Raw genomic sequence first — 15,477 nt, forward strand, 5'->3', positions numbered from 1 at the left:
ATGTAAATTTAAATGAGTTTTCAGTGTTTTTCCCCCAGTTTTTATTTATGTGTAAAATAGCAATTAAATTAACTCCTAAATGCCTCTTACCTTTTTTGTCTGTGTGGTCCATGAGAATATTATGGCCTGTAAAAAGGTTTTAATGTATTCTAATAATAGACGTTAATTATTATGATTACAGTATAAAGTGCCCACTTAAAAATTTGGTGCATGACGCCCCTGTCTGTAGTCAATTATTTTATCAGTTAAAACTTATCTTTGAGCATCATAATAGCAAATATAAAAGTTTTGCCTGTCACAGTCATTTCTTCATGCTTTAAAACAGCTTGAATGTAACTCTACTCCCATGCCTCATTTAGTATATGCGGTATATCTATGAATATGCAAATTCATCCCCTGCTTTACTCTTTCGAACCACCTAGGACCATAGATATACAGTATATGTAAATAGATGCTACATTCGGCAGTTTTGGATGATTGGGTTGTGTATTGGCACAAGAAACTGTGCACATTAAACTATATTGAACTCTAAAATATCACTGGCAGGGTTGCCAGGCCTACTGCTTTCCAGCAGAATTGGGAAACTTTTAAACTGTCCATCTTAAAGCATGGTGACTTTTACTTATTAATTATACAATAATTGTTCAAGGAGAAATTATGTGGAATGTATAACAGTGACTGTAAAATATTTACTTTAGGGATGGGAGTGCCATATTTGAGTTGTGGGGCGGCACAGTGACTCAATGGGTAGCACTGTTGTCCCCGGTTTGAACCCGGGCTGGTTCAGGTATTCTCCCTGTGTCAGCGTGGGTATACTCCGGGTACACCAGTTTCCTCCGACAGTCAAATAACATGCAGGTTAGATGAGTTGGAGATGTCAAATTGCCCTTCTTCCAATGTGTGTATAGATCAACTTACCTGTTCTCCCCATGAAAGTAGGCATAGATGCTGGAATAGCATTAAGTATAAATAAATACATTTTTAGAGTTTTGGCGCTAGGGTTAGCTTTTATCGGCCATTGGTCTGGTTTTGTTACGCAGACCTGGCAACCCAGGTCTCTACCTTGCTGGTGTCTTAACAGAAGCATTTGAGAAATTTTAGGAGCTGTTCTTCGTTATGGTTAACACTGTGTTCTAGCCAGATGTTATGCAAAGCAACAAACAATTTGCGATTTGTCCCCACAAATTGTAAAAGTGCTTTGTGACATGACTTAATCCCAATGAAATGAGAAGATATTCAATGTTTTAAGTTCAGTTATGTTGTACATGCTGGGTGTTGAACCAATGAAATTTCACAATGGGTGGATCTGGAAAGCAAACAATTCGCAAATCATGAAGTTTGAAAAGTTATGCACTATTCACATGGAAAAGCTTGTGTAGCTAAACATGCAGCCTTCTCAGGGAGTACTGTATGCAGAAGGCATTGAGGCATATCCGAATCCAGTCTTTGCATTATATGTATTGGTCTGGTTGACTCCTTACCTTCCAATGATATCCCACAATACAATGCGTTAGGTTTCAAATGGAGCCAGAGCAATGCTTATAGTGGCAGGTAAGCTAGCATGAACCTGTAGCTATAGGAGAAACTTTCTTACAGACTTTCAATAAGAGCAGAGGTGAAGTGTTAATGGATGATGCACAGTATATGGCAGAGTAAAGGAAAGTGTATTTTTTTTATGGTAGCTGATTTCAGTCGCAGTTCTAGAAACATCGGCAGTGGTGTGAAAAGTACTGCAGCAGCGCACCAGAGTTTCATAATGAGCATCACACACATACTCTCTGTGCTGTATCTTAGTATTCAGCTCTGGTCTCCTGGAGTGAATAGTGTTACACTGGCAGCCAGCACGCTGCAGCTGCAGAGCGCTTTTATTAAGATGAAGTTGAACAGAGACTGCGACTATCACACACACTTCCTATAACACTGTGTTACTTAAGTTATTAAAGCTCAAAGGCAGTTGGCTGCCTTGTGTTTGTATCTGCATGTGTGTGTGCTGAAATTGAAAGCGTATTGTTTTCTACTACACATGGTTCATCTTAATACCATAGCTTACTGTTAACTTGAAGGTGGTCCAGGGTTATCAAGACTAAGTTGGCAACGTGCACATCAGTGCCTGTGTGTTCAATTGTGGTCCATCTGTCAGCATTACACTTCAAGCATACTGTAATCTGTTGAGATGTTATGTTTTGTTGAAGTTGATATGCAAAATAATGCATATTTTGTGAATTATGTAAAACATATTGAATTATTTTACTATCAAAACAAAACAGAGCACTATTAGTTTTTTAATGTAAAATACAATTGTAGCGTATTCTAGCATGAGCAAAGAAATTTATTTTTATACATTCACATATTTATTTGAATTTTGAGCTTATAAGCTTGATAAGATTTTTCATTTGCAAGTCAGTCAGATTCATTTTCCCTGAATTGTGTGAACTCATTGATTTCTGAACTGATTTCTGGTACATTGTAAAAAAAGATTTGTTGTTTTAACTTAAAACAGTAAGTGTTCATGCTGCCTTAAAACTTTGTTAATTCAACTTAAAAATATTAGTTGACTAAAGTTGAATGAACTCGAAATTTAAGGCAGCATGAATACTTACTTTTTTAAGTTAAAACAACAAATCCTTTTTTTTACAATGTAGCTCAATGAGTAGAGCATTATTTACATTTGCCAGACACATTTTTATCAGTATGTGTGTTTCCTGAGTTCAATGGCCTTGGGTTTGGTACCCAGTGAACAGACATGCTATACTTTGTGTATGTGTATATTAGTTTATATGCACTTTACTGTAAGACGCTTTTGATAAAAGCACCTATGCTTAAATGTAAATCGTTCAATTTAATTCCGTTGACCAAAAATTTGGACACAATTCACCTTAAGTCTTTCCCCGCCATTGACGGGTTAACTCGTCAATTAAGAGAAAACGTTTCCCTGCCAATGACAAGTTTTTCCGGCAATTCGTATTTCCGGTATTATCCACAAGGTGCGCTCTTATCCCAATTTATAAAACCCAGAGGCAACCCCTTAGGACAAACAGTAAGAAATCCGTGTATGTTTTGATCATCGTTCTGAATCTAATCTCTATGAAAAGTCCATAGGTGATAAAAGAGAACAAATGAAGTTAGGATGAAATGTTGTTAAAAGCAGATAACATATTTTGGACGGCATTAAACTTTTGTGAAAATCATAAAAAATGCTGCCGCTGACTGGCAACTTTTTTTTAAAACAATGGGGTGGTTTCCCGGACAGGGATTAGACTATTCCTAGACTAAAAAAAATGTAAGAGCTGTCCAAACTGAAAATACATCATATCTTAAAATACATCAGTGCCCTTTGTTTTCCCTCAAAATGCACACAAGTAATGTATTTAGTAAGGCATGTTTGTTAAAACTAGTTATATTTCCTAATCAAACTAAGGCCTAGTCCTGGTTTAAGATAATCCCTGTACGGGAAACCACCCCTATATCAGTTAAGTTGTGTATCAACTTTTTCTTTAGGTAAATTGTGTATTTCCCAATTTTTTATATCAACATACGTTTTTGTTTAACCCTAACTTAATAAAATGAGTAAATAATTTCAACCTATTTTTAATTTAGGCCAACTATATACTAGTCAAAAACTTAAAATAGTAGATTCAATTGACTTGCATAACCAATTTGATTAAACAAATGCACTGCAGCATTTTTTACAGCGATAATGGCACAAAATTAAATTGGAAAATAATGACTTCTTTCAAACCGGTTTCCCAAACACATTTTCCATGTGACTCAGTTCAGAAAAGATGAAACACATGTTATCGACCCAAGCTTGTACTATTGGTTACATGACCTTAGGACTTACCTGTAAATAAACTGCATAAATGCATAAACAAAGCTCTCTCTCAACATTTATAATAGTGCAAATGTAACAAATGTATTACAAATCGTCTAACAATCTGACATAAAACATAAAGTCTGATTCACAGACACTGGATGATGAAAGCACTGAGTGTATTGTGGTCAGTGTCAAATGTGTTTATAGCTGAAGGAGTTGCACTCGGCATGCAGGTTGGGTTTTCTGAGTCTAATGGCGTTTATAATGATTCTGACTCAACAGAACAGCTGCTGCGACTCAACGCATAGAGAAAGATGGGGAGGGTGGAGGGACTGGACAGATAACCAAGAGAAATAAGAGGAAAGTGACAGATCACATGAGACGGAAGAAAGAAATGGGTAGCAAACAGATGGAGAGGAAAAAGAAAGTTGTTCAGATTAAATCCTGTGTGTGTGTGACATGAATGAACATGTAGGTTGACTAAGAAACAATGCAGATCTTTATACACGCTCCCATCTTCATACAAGTGCTTAAGTGTTAGACAGATAGATTTGTATGAGTCACGCTGGCTGTTATTGTATATAAAAGAATGATTTTTAGTGACAGACATGATTAAGGCTGTCATCCACCACCGTGTCTTGTTCTCGACTCCATCCTGTATAGTCTATTTAATATACTATAAAGCCATTCATAATGACTTATAAGACACATTGTAATGTGTAAATTCTTCATTGCACATTTATACAGTGCATGTGACCCTGGACCACAAAACCAGTCATAAGGGTCAAGTTTTTTTTAATTGAGAGTTTATACATCATCTGAATGTTGAATAAATTTTCCATTGATATATGGTTTGTTAGGACAGGACAGTATTTGGTCGAGATACAACTATTTGGAAATCTGAGGGTACAAAAATCCAAAACATTGAGAAAATCGACATAACATGTTAATAATGACAAATTAATAAAAATTCATTTTTATATATTTTTATGGTAGGAAATGTACAAAATGTTATCTTGGATGATTTTTGGCATATAAAAATAGTTAATTTTGACCCATACAATGTATTGTTGACTATTGCTAAATGATCTAGGGTCACATATAGCTGATACCGGGGTTAGTTGTCACCAGGATCTCCAAATGTGTTCCCTATAGCAGTGCAAGGTCACCTTTATTGATTTACTTTTATTGCATAGTGTGATTGCTCTGGGGGCATGTTGTCACAGATGTCCTCCAAAAATGGCCAGCTGATGGATTCTTATTTGAAGTGATTTACATTTATTACAGTCAGAGATTCCCTATTGTAAGTGCCTTATTTACTGGCATATTGGTGATATATTAGTATACTCATATTACCCATTATAGGCTTTAAGCCAGTATCATTAGGATTACCAGTCTGGTCTTTTAATGACTATGACAATTTGAGATTTATATTTTTAAGATGTCACAAGCATATGCATATTAACACATCACTCCCTGTGTTTATGATGGCAGGTTTATCAACACCAATTTTGTATTTAGGAACTTGGCCAACTGATAAACAACTTAATGAAGTGTACGTGGAGGGTAACCATTTTAAATAGGGGACATTTACAACAACTGTACATCTACTGTACAGTAAATCCCAATAAATGTCAGGGAATAAATTATAGTAAAATGAATCTCATTTGAGAAGTCACTTTGCATGCAATTTAGACTGTCAGTCAGTCCTTCAGTATAAAAGAGAAATGAGACTTGAATTTTCATTATACAATAAGTGTGGTCTCAGTCAATTACTGTAGTAAATGTATTGTAATAACACCTCCCAGGCAAATTTTACACTGGCATCAGCCCGGCCTCATAATCCAATGTCAACACAAAAGCTAATGCTAGTTTTAAAGATACTCCCTCTGGCTTGAGAAAATAGAGAAAATCCAAATCCCCTTTCCCCTTGAGCTAAAACAAGTGAGTCAGCATTAAACATCAATGAAGACGTCTGCACATACCCACCGAGGTTGATCCCTGAGAAGAAAAGAGAATGAGATTTATGTTGGCACGGGAATATTTGTCCCTCGAAGAATGAAAGTGTGTTTGCGTTGTAAAGTAGGTCAGCACAGGACATGATGTAGTTGTCAGTTAATGGCACAAACTAATGGAGACAAGCATATTGACTTTGGTTTAGGGACATAAACACGCTCTTACTGCCCTATGGTGTACCCATGTGACTTTCAGATTACTAAAGCTCTATTAGTGTGGATACAAAACATTGCACTTTTTTAGGGAGTGAGTTTAGACAAACACAATAATGGCCACATTAGAAAATAGGTGTTAGCCGGACATGTTTGGACTTAAGCAGAAATGTAATCTTGGCAAATAGTGGCTACTTAAAAGATTAAAATGCTTTATATGGTTTAAAAATATAAGCAAACAAGACCTTTTTGGTTACTACATAATATGTTTCTATAATAATTTTAATTGTAATGTAATAATGATGCATGGATATCAATGCTATATGTTCCACAAGTTTCATATTTCTGCCATTAAACTATTTCAAATGGCCATAATCTGTAATCTGACTTAAATCCCTTTCATCATATCAGTGATAGAAGTTTTCACTTCTAACGTCAATGTGATTTAATAACAGGAAGGATTTAATACAGCGTTGGTGTTAGCTGTGACATCACAGCTTCCTGTAGTGTATGTGACATTCTGTTGAAAAAGGATCTGCAGTCACAAAATCTCAGATTCAGTGTGTGTATTAATGATAGATGTCTTTAAAAGCCACCTTGGAATGGGTTTGACACATGTGTGAGTGAGAGAGAGAGAGAGAGAGAGAGAGAAAGAGAAAGAGAGACTATTTGCTGTCACCCTAATAAATCATTTCCCTCTCTGTCTTTCTCTCGCAGTCTTTATCTCAATTGCATTTGAATTATTTCCACTTTACTCTTTTCACTCTCCATCCATGAACCCGTTCTCTCAGAAGAGATTTTTCATCTCTCTGTTCATTTTAGTTAATCCATCTTAATGCTTCACATGCTTACCATGTGTATTCGTTTGGTTAATTTACCAAAAGTCAGTCACAATCAAATGCTTTTATTTTATTTAAATGCCACATTAATTCTGCTCAAGTTTTCAGAATTTGCTCGCTCACTCTCTATATCCACAAATTCTCAGCTAAGCCCATTAAAATGACAGCTTATTAGAGGTATTATCACTGTCAAAGTTTTGCAGAAACTGCAATTTTCTTAGGAACAAGTACTGACTGTAATATTTCCTTAATGTTTTACTGGACATAATGGAAGAAGAAATGGATTTATTGAGGATATTATTGTTGTGGGTAATTGTAAATTTTAAAATGTTTTTTCTTTCTTTCCTCTGCAGCAGCGTCTCTCCTCCCTCACAGGTTTGTGACGGTGCGCAGAGGAAGCCCTGCGGCCCGCAGCGGGCAGATCAGACCTGGAGATCGACTGGAAGCTGTTGATGGAAGATCAGTGGTTAATTTACCTCACAGAGAGCTGGCACAGATACTGCGTAGAGCTGGAAATACACTGCGCTTAACCATTGTACCACGCTCTAGTGCTCGTAAGTCTATTACACCACATAAACATAAGGAAAATGAAATATGTGATGATATGCTGTATTGTGGAATAAGTCGCGGCAGGAGGGCGTTGTTATGCACGATGCGAACCAGAGTGCATACGAGCCCTTCAGTCCTGACTTACTTCACGATACAATAGCTTTTATAAAATGGTAACCACATAATAGAAATAATAAAACAAAAAGTATGTATCAACTGAACTTGTACTGCACCCAATGGAAAAGCTCCCAAAAAGTAAGCTGACCCGACCCAAACTAAACTAAACCGTGGGGTACTATGCAATGGAAAAGCGCCATATGTCACCATCAAGTTGTTCTAAACCTCTTAGGGCCCTATCTTGCACCCAGCGCAATTGACTTTGTCAGTGACGCATGTATCATTCGTATTTTGCGCCGGCGCACAGCGGGGTTTTTCCCTCCACAGATGCACGTCAGCAAACTAGGGAATGAACTTGCGCTCCCTGGGCGGTTCAGCGCAAAAAGGAGGCGTGTTGCGGCGCAAACCATCTCTTATGCTATTTTGCAGTTTCAAAAAACAATTGCGCTACTAACCAAAAAAAACTAGTCTAAAGTCAGTGGCGCGTTGCGCGTGGTTCATTATGCTATTTTAAGGGCGCATGCTTGACCATAATGTATAGCGTGCACAACGCGCATACACTTTGCTTATCTAATCTACACATATGCAACAGTTATTTTTGCAAATCATAAATTGTTACACTTAAAAATATTAATACACGAGATAAGGGGAATCATAGTGGTGAGCATTGTGGTGATAGTTTTTATTTATTCTCATGCAAATAACGATTAAAATATTTTCATAACTTTGTTGTGTGGCTGTATTACGTTTATTTTATGTAAATAATAGTTAAAATGTTTTCATAACAAACCTTAATGTATATGAACTTGATTTGTAAGAGTACTTTGGGGTTGGACCTTGCTTGCGTTTCTTGGGTCCGATTTCAAAGCCCCCAAACCCTTTCAGCGGTGAGGGTGGACGCAGCGATGTCCTCTGCTGGCGTCAAGTCCTGAGGCAGATCCACCTCCCGTTAACCGGCGTGCCCGATTTATGCTGGCAAGCGTGGGATTCCCCCGTACAAGGACGTCGGTCTCCTCGGCTGTGAACCGCTCCTGGCGTGCGCCTGGTAAATCCGTCATAATAATACCAACCCGCCACGGAACTTGCGCCCTTGCGTTTAAAGGGAATGTTGGCTAGCGTTCTGATTGGTTTATTTGACGTTACGCCCAAACCACACCTATGAATAATGAACCTACTTCAGACCAACCCCTTATTGATTTGCGCCCGGCGCAAGAGTTATTTCTCACGCCGGGAAAATAGCAACAGCGCCCAAGATCCGCCCACAAACTCACTTGCGCGTTGCGCTTCGCACTTGCGTTTCAGATCGTTAAAATAGAGCACTAAATGTCTTTGTTCTACTAAAGAAAAAAATGATGATATTCTGAAGAAGGTTTGTAGCCAAAAAGATCAGGGGCACCATATACTTCCATAGTAGAAAAAAATACTATGGAAGTTAGGACTGTGCAATTGATCCAAACAATTACAAAAACAAGATAATCGAGGTCAAACAATTATTGTGGGATTAAAATATTAATTCCATGCTGCTGGACCGATGTGTTTGTAAGGCACTTTAAAGGCACTGCTGCTTTGACACATGCAGCCTATTGCAACACTTACTTAATTAAAAAAGGGTTAAATAAATGCATGTTTTCAAAGTCACTGAGTAGTCATGTTAAATAATCATGATTATGATTTTTACCAAAACAATCAGGATTATGATTTTGCCCTTATTCGAGCATCCCTAATAGATGTCAAAGGTGCACTGTAAACATTTCTTGTTGCATTAAGAGATTTTTTACTGTGTGCCCCTGATCTGTTTGGATACAAACTTTCTTAAGGGTGAGTAAATGATGACAGAATGTTCATTTTTGGGTGAATTATCCCTAAGGTTTTTTGAAAATCTTCTTTCCCCATGTTGCAACTTCAGCAAATTTGCAACATTGCCCATAATCATTTTTATAGCCAATGCAAGCAAAACGCCAAGTCCTAATTCATTCATAAGAGCACTCATGAAAAACAATTTACACTTTATGATTGCTTTGTTTATGACACCTGCTGTCTGCACTGTTTTAGTGCACAGTTCACTAAAGGGATTATGCAAATGAGGTAATATGGCAGAGGCACATAATACTACTAGCTACTGTACGGATCTATGCACAGTGTGACTCCCCGCCCTGCAGGATACTGAGTCCTGCTGTAGATTGTAGTTGATGCAGTAGACTGCCACTATCTGTCATACTTTACTGAGACTTTACAGCATCAAGACACTGCAATTCAGGTGCCTGAGTCAGCTCTTTAAAAGGCCAAATGTGTGCTCGGCTAGATTGCTCATCTAAATAAATCTCTGCTGATTTAATAATAATTTATTATTTATTGCTGTCATGATAAATAACCAGAAACAATAAAAGAGCAAATCCCTGAATGTAAAATTCAGTTTACTTGCTGTTTCGTGGGTGGTAATTAACATTAATTCCACCAGATAAAAGTTGGTAAGCTTCTTTGGATGAAAGCATGTAATAAATTAATAAATGTAAATTTAATAGCATACAGTACATATTTGTATGAGTAATGCTGGTAACACTTTAAAATAAAGTATATTTTATTAACACCAGTCATCGCACTAGCTATGAACTAACAATGAGCAACAATGTTTGTATAACAAGATGCAGGTTTGCCTCAAAGCATGCAAAAACACACAATTGTTTAGGAAATTTCTATTTTCTAAGAAATCATCCTACAGTAATTGGATATCTGTCACACGCTGATATGTTTCTCAATCCTCTCTCTTATTTTTCTCAGATTCTTCAGATCAAGCAGACTATGACCCTGATTATAAGAACAGAAAATCGAACAGGTCAAAACCAAAGGTAAGTTACAATATCAACCCACAGTACTTTTACATTTTAACATAAGCTGTGTAGCATAATAATAACTGCAGTCTCTCTCTCTCTCTCTCTCTCTCTCTCTCTCTCTCTCTCTCTCTCTCTCTCTCCTTGACACACACAAATCAGGATGCCTCGCACTACTACAGTGTGGAGCTGGAGAGGGGACCAACGGGTTTTGGCTTTAGTCTCAGAGGAGGTAGTGAATATAACATGGGTCTCTATGTGCTGGGTCTGATGGAGGGTGGACCAGCCTCACGCAGCCACAAAATACAGGTGTGTGTATGTGTACGTTTGGAAAACAAAATGTCTAACAAAATCATTTTAGAAAAATGTTTTGTAAAGAGACTAAATAATCTCTACATTTAACTGAATAAAACTCCCAAAATGTGTTTATATGCGTTTGGGTTAGTTAAAAAAAATCATCCTAAAAAAGACCGACAGAGACATCTCCAAAGTAGATAGCAAGATGTGGTAGAGTAAGATAAGTGTATGTTAGACGCTATAAATATTGAGTATTTGGAAAGTCAAGTATGAATATTTATTTAAATTTATTTAAATGTGACCCTGGGCCACAAAACTAGTCATATAGCACGGGTATAAATATATCAAAACGTTATTTTTGTGAGTGGATGCAGTAGCTAACGAGCAAACTTTAAATTCGCCATGAAACAGAAGTAGCGATTGCCTTATTTTCCCCGTTGTAGCCTGATGTTGTCATACTCAATTCTAGTCAGAATTTGAGTCAGATACCACTCCAGTGGGCTATGATTATGGGGCGTGTCTCAACCGAAAAATGCCTCTGCACTCAACTGGATAGACCTACAACCAATCAGAGCTACGGAGTGTGTGACGTATGTTGAAATCGCGTCTTTTGCAGCTTGACCGAACTGGTAGTTATTTCGCTACAATGACACTAACATTATGATTATACTAAGTCTGAGTTAGCGAACGTACATCGACACCTACTATGCTTACAACATTTCATTTATATCACAACACTGTAAGTGTTACTAAGTCATACAGTCAGACTACCTCTTACCAGCAGCCACGATTCCGGGCTTCCGAAAAGAAGCTAATTATATTCATCTCGTCATGCACGCTGAATTGCATCGCCGTGATATCCATTTCAGTTGCTTCTTTAACTTGGTCCTCCATAAGTGCAACCAAAGGAGAAACAACAATGAATGACAATAGATGCATCTGAATTCTACAACGGCAGCCATTTCGTTGTAAACAGATTCAACACATGCGCTCTTTGGTGACATGGTTGATTACGTTACTGTTGATCATCTGTTCATCATCGTATAAAACCCGCCCTGACAATTTGATTGGTTCGTCCAGCTTTGGGTTTGGCCAGAGCCATAGAAAACCAGAGTTGTGCCACCGGAAGTCCAGAAGCTCGCCCGTCACCTGATTCACGGAGATTTCAGTTAGTTCCTAGAAGCCCATAGTGAGCCATTGAAATACATTGAGTTAGAGGCAAAGAGCTGTGATTTTTCTTAATTTATAGTCAAGAAACGTATTTTTTTTTCAATATTTATATATCGCATCAAAATTTGAAGGTAGTATTGTTATGCAGTTATATAAACAATGTTTTTTAACAAATTAAATTCACCAATATAGGAAGATTTGTATGGTCATCTGCTGGTATGTCCCTTATTAACATGTTTTACGCTGCCTTTAGTAACTTTAAAGCTTTAAAATGCATCACACTGTGTACTAATGTAAGTTTATGCCTGTTAATAATATACAAAGTGAATGTGCTGTGTATGTGGGTGGTATGTAACTCATACTTTATTATGAGTTTAATTAATTAATATATAAAGCACAACATAAAAAAAGACTTACAAAGCACTTTTTTTAATTTATTATAAATTATAATAATATTTCTGGCTTAGTGTAGTTTTCTTTTTGTTGTTAATATAAACATCTGATGGGAAATAACATTATCACTTTAAATGATTACTAATCTCTTAACTATGTAAGTATACATTTGACAAGTTATTAATAAATTAATTTATTTTATTTTATTTATTAACCAGCAAAACCACAGTGTCAAAAACACTCCATCCATACGTTTGATGCATAAATATGCACTTTATCCCAGCATCACTTTATTTAATAGCCTCTCTAATGACACAATATTTACAATAATGGATGAATCTGCATTAAGAAAACAAAATTTACCAATAAAAGGCTGTTCGTGGTTTGTTGTGTGTTGCTAAAGTTATCCACAGCTTGTCCTACCCGTTTTCTACTAACACCACCTATGTACTTATTAAATGAGAAATAATGCACTACAAACACACTGATGCATAAAGTCATTCGATTCACATGTATTGCTAACATACAATCTTATTTGTAAAGCGTATTAAGTCTTAAATCTTGTATTAAGTTCAACACATTCAATCTTTCTAATGCAACTCTATGGAGCTGACTGTGACTTCCGGGAACTCTGGAGAGACTCCGTGGTCCGCCATTGCTGTAAAAAAAACGTTCCATTGGAGTAAACGGACTTGACGTAACTGTCTCCTTCTATGGCTCTGGGTTTGGCATAGTAGTTCCTCAACGGAGAAACCCCAGATCGATCTTCCCGTCCTCAAAATGTTGTGGGCGGGGCAAAGATCGGCTGGCACCCAGGCTACGTGGTGACATTTATCAGAGTAAAACCAGCTTCTGAAATGAAATAAGGCCGGGCTGGACTTGAATTTGTCACTCGAGATCTGATTGGTTGTGTTGCTTATTGCTAATCGCATATGACCGGAGGTAAAGAGAGATCTTTTGAGGAGGGGAGGAGATTGGCATTTTTGATTAAAGATTATGAGGGAACATGAATTTAAAAAAATAATGAAGCTCACAGATAAGTCATTTGTAAAAAAAACAATATTACAAAACAGTATGGAAGTTTTCAATTTCATTGTGACTTTAAAGATGATTTTTTCCCCAATATTTTGTAAATGTGTTCAGGTGAGTGATCAACTGGTGGAGATCAATGGTAACAGTACAGCAGGTATGAGTCACGCTCAGGCTGTAGAGCAGATCAGATCTGGAGGAAGCAGAATACACCTCGTCTTTAAAAGAGGCAATGGATATGTCCCTGACTATGGTAAGAATTCAAAAGTGAATAACTACTAATAATCTCAATAAACATATCTCAGAGTCACAACTATGCATTCATAATGTAAGCAATGTAGCAATCTTTGGCTGTTCATAGAAATAAATATTGCTGTTCTTCTATTAGCTTACTAACAACTGTTCTCTGCTTTCTTATTTTGACTTTTCATTTTTCTATTATTTTTTTCATCAATCCTCTTTCAATATTATGTTATTTTTACAAAAACACATTGACTTCTGTTCATTTGCTTTAAATATTTGGGTCATCTCATTTGTTTTGTCTTTCATCCTTTATTTTATCTCTTGTTTTATTTGATCTGTTATCCTCCATATGTACATTTTTCCATTTCTCTTTTTCTTCTTCAACCCTTTCTTCATATCCTCCTTTCCGACTCCCTGATCTCCTGACTCTTCTTTTCATTCTTTTGGCTTCTCCTCCTTCAGTGGAGCTCTCCAGTCTTTCTCTCTGTATGACCAACTCCAAGCTGGGCGAACCGTGTTTCTATGTGATTGGAAGGACAGAAAATACGCGGTTGGTAGCTGTTCCTGTTAGTTCTCCATTTTACTGTTTCTCTACATCTCTCTCATATTTCTCTGTCGTCTGAACATTTCTGACTGTGCTTGCTGGTTGTTGTATGTTGATAACAACTTCTTCAAGAGTCACTGTGATTGTCAAACTGTTTATTGTACAGTATGACAATAGAGGTAATGGGTTTTAATGTAGCTACAGTATAATGAAATTAATTTACTTGTAGTCTACAGTAGTTTACTTATTAGTATTATTTTAAAGCTGTTCATAGATGACAATATTAAATTCTAGTTAATTTCTTGATTTTGTTTTGTAATCTCATATATCAGTCTCATGTATATTGATATTTGCCATATTAACTTTGATTGCTGGTTTACTTTTGTTAGTTTTGTTTTGTTATTTTTCATATACTTCTTCATGTACTGATAAACAACTGTTCTGACTATTCTGCCTGTGTTTAGACAACAAAACTACATGTTACTGTATTAAAGGTCACCTAATATGAGAAATTCACTTTTATATATAGTCAGTACATAATTGTGTGCCGTCTGTGTGTGTACACAATCACTCTGTAATGATAAAAATCCTCATAAACCTCAAGAGCCTCATGGGACAAACTGTTGGTGTTTTCTGAGCAAACTGACATCACTTTGCGCAGACCCCGCCCACATCCCTCGATAGACCACAGTACTTTTTACATAATTCATTACCGCACATTCATTATGAACAATGAAGTACAGTGATTGTATTATTAAAAACTATGTATGTTGTTGGTATAGATCAGGGGTTTTCAAACTGGGGTCCAGGCACCCCCAGGGGGCCTTCAGCAGGTTCTAGGGGGCCCCCAGATAATTTCAGAGACAAAAGCCACAGAAAATTGTAAAATTTATTTATCAGGTGTTTATCTCTCATTTCTTGCTATACATTTTGGAATCATTTACATATATTTTGTGTCTTTCTAGTGTGTTTTTCTTATTACAGTCTCCTTTATCTCACTTATTGGGGTTTATGAGCAAGGATTAAACTGCTTTGAAAGTGGTGTATAGCCAGTTATATATTTGTTATACATAAAATATATACATTTTTATATATATATTTTAGGTAGGGGGTCCCTCACAAAAGGTTAATCATATTTGGGGGTCCTTGGCATCATAAAAGTTGAAAACCCCTGGTATAGATAACAGTAATAGGGTAGCGAAGTAGCAGCTCATTTGCATTTAAAGAGACACCCACAAAAACAGCACTTTTTCCTGCACAACCCAAAAAATTGGCCTTTTCAACATAGTATAAAAAATTATCTATAGGGTATTTGGAGGCTGTCTCTTCACAGACACATTCTGGGGAGACCCAAGATTAATATTACATCTTGACAAATTGCCATATTAGGTGACTTTTAAATTAAAACTGCTGAACATAAAAATCATAAAACATCTGCAATCTGTAGATGTATCATTTTGGTTTAAAATAAAATCAGATATTGAGC

At 36.6% G+C, this 15,477-nt stretch overlaps 1 protein-coding gene across 3 annotated transcripts in view; it reads left to right on the plus strand.

Annotated features, from left to right (window-relative positions):
• magixb (MAGI family member, X-linked b) overlaps window positions 1–15,477 on the plus strand; it is an 85,913-nt gene that overhangs the window by 64,774 nt on the left and 5,662 nt on the right. For all 3 annotated transcript variants that reach the window (XM_065247474.2, XM_065247473.2, XM_073816253.1), the window contains 4 exons: window positions 7,175–7,375; window positions 10,266–10,333; window positions 10,478–10,624; window positions 13,319–13,457. In XM_065247474.2, the coding sequence (XP_065103546.1) occupies window positions 7,175–7,375; window positions 10,266–10,333; window positions 10,478–10,624; window positions 13,319–13,457 (555 nt within the window). The remainder of the gene's footprint in view (window positions 1–7,174; window positions 7,376–10,265; window positions 10,334–10,477; window positions 10,625–13,318; window positions 13,458–15,477) is intronic.

The sequence above is a fragment of the Paramisgurnus dabryanus genome, chromosome 11 (assembly GCF_030506205.2).
Source record: "Paramisgurnus dabryanus chromosome 11, PD_genome_1.1, whole genome shotgun sequence".
NCBI lineage: Eukaryota > Metazoa > Chordata > Actinopteri > Cypriniformes > Cobitidae > Paramisgurnus > Paramisgurnus dabryanus.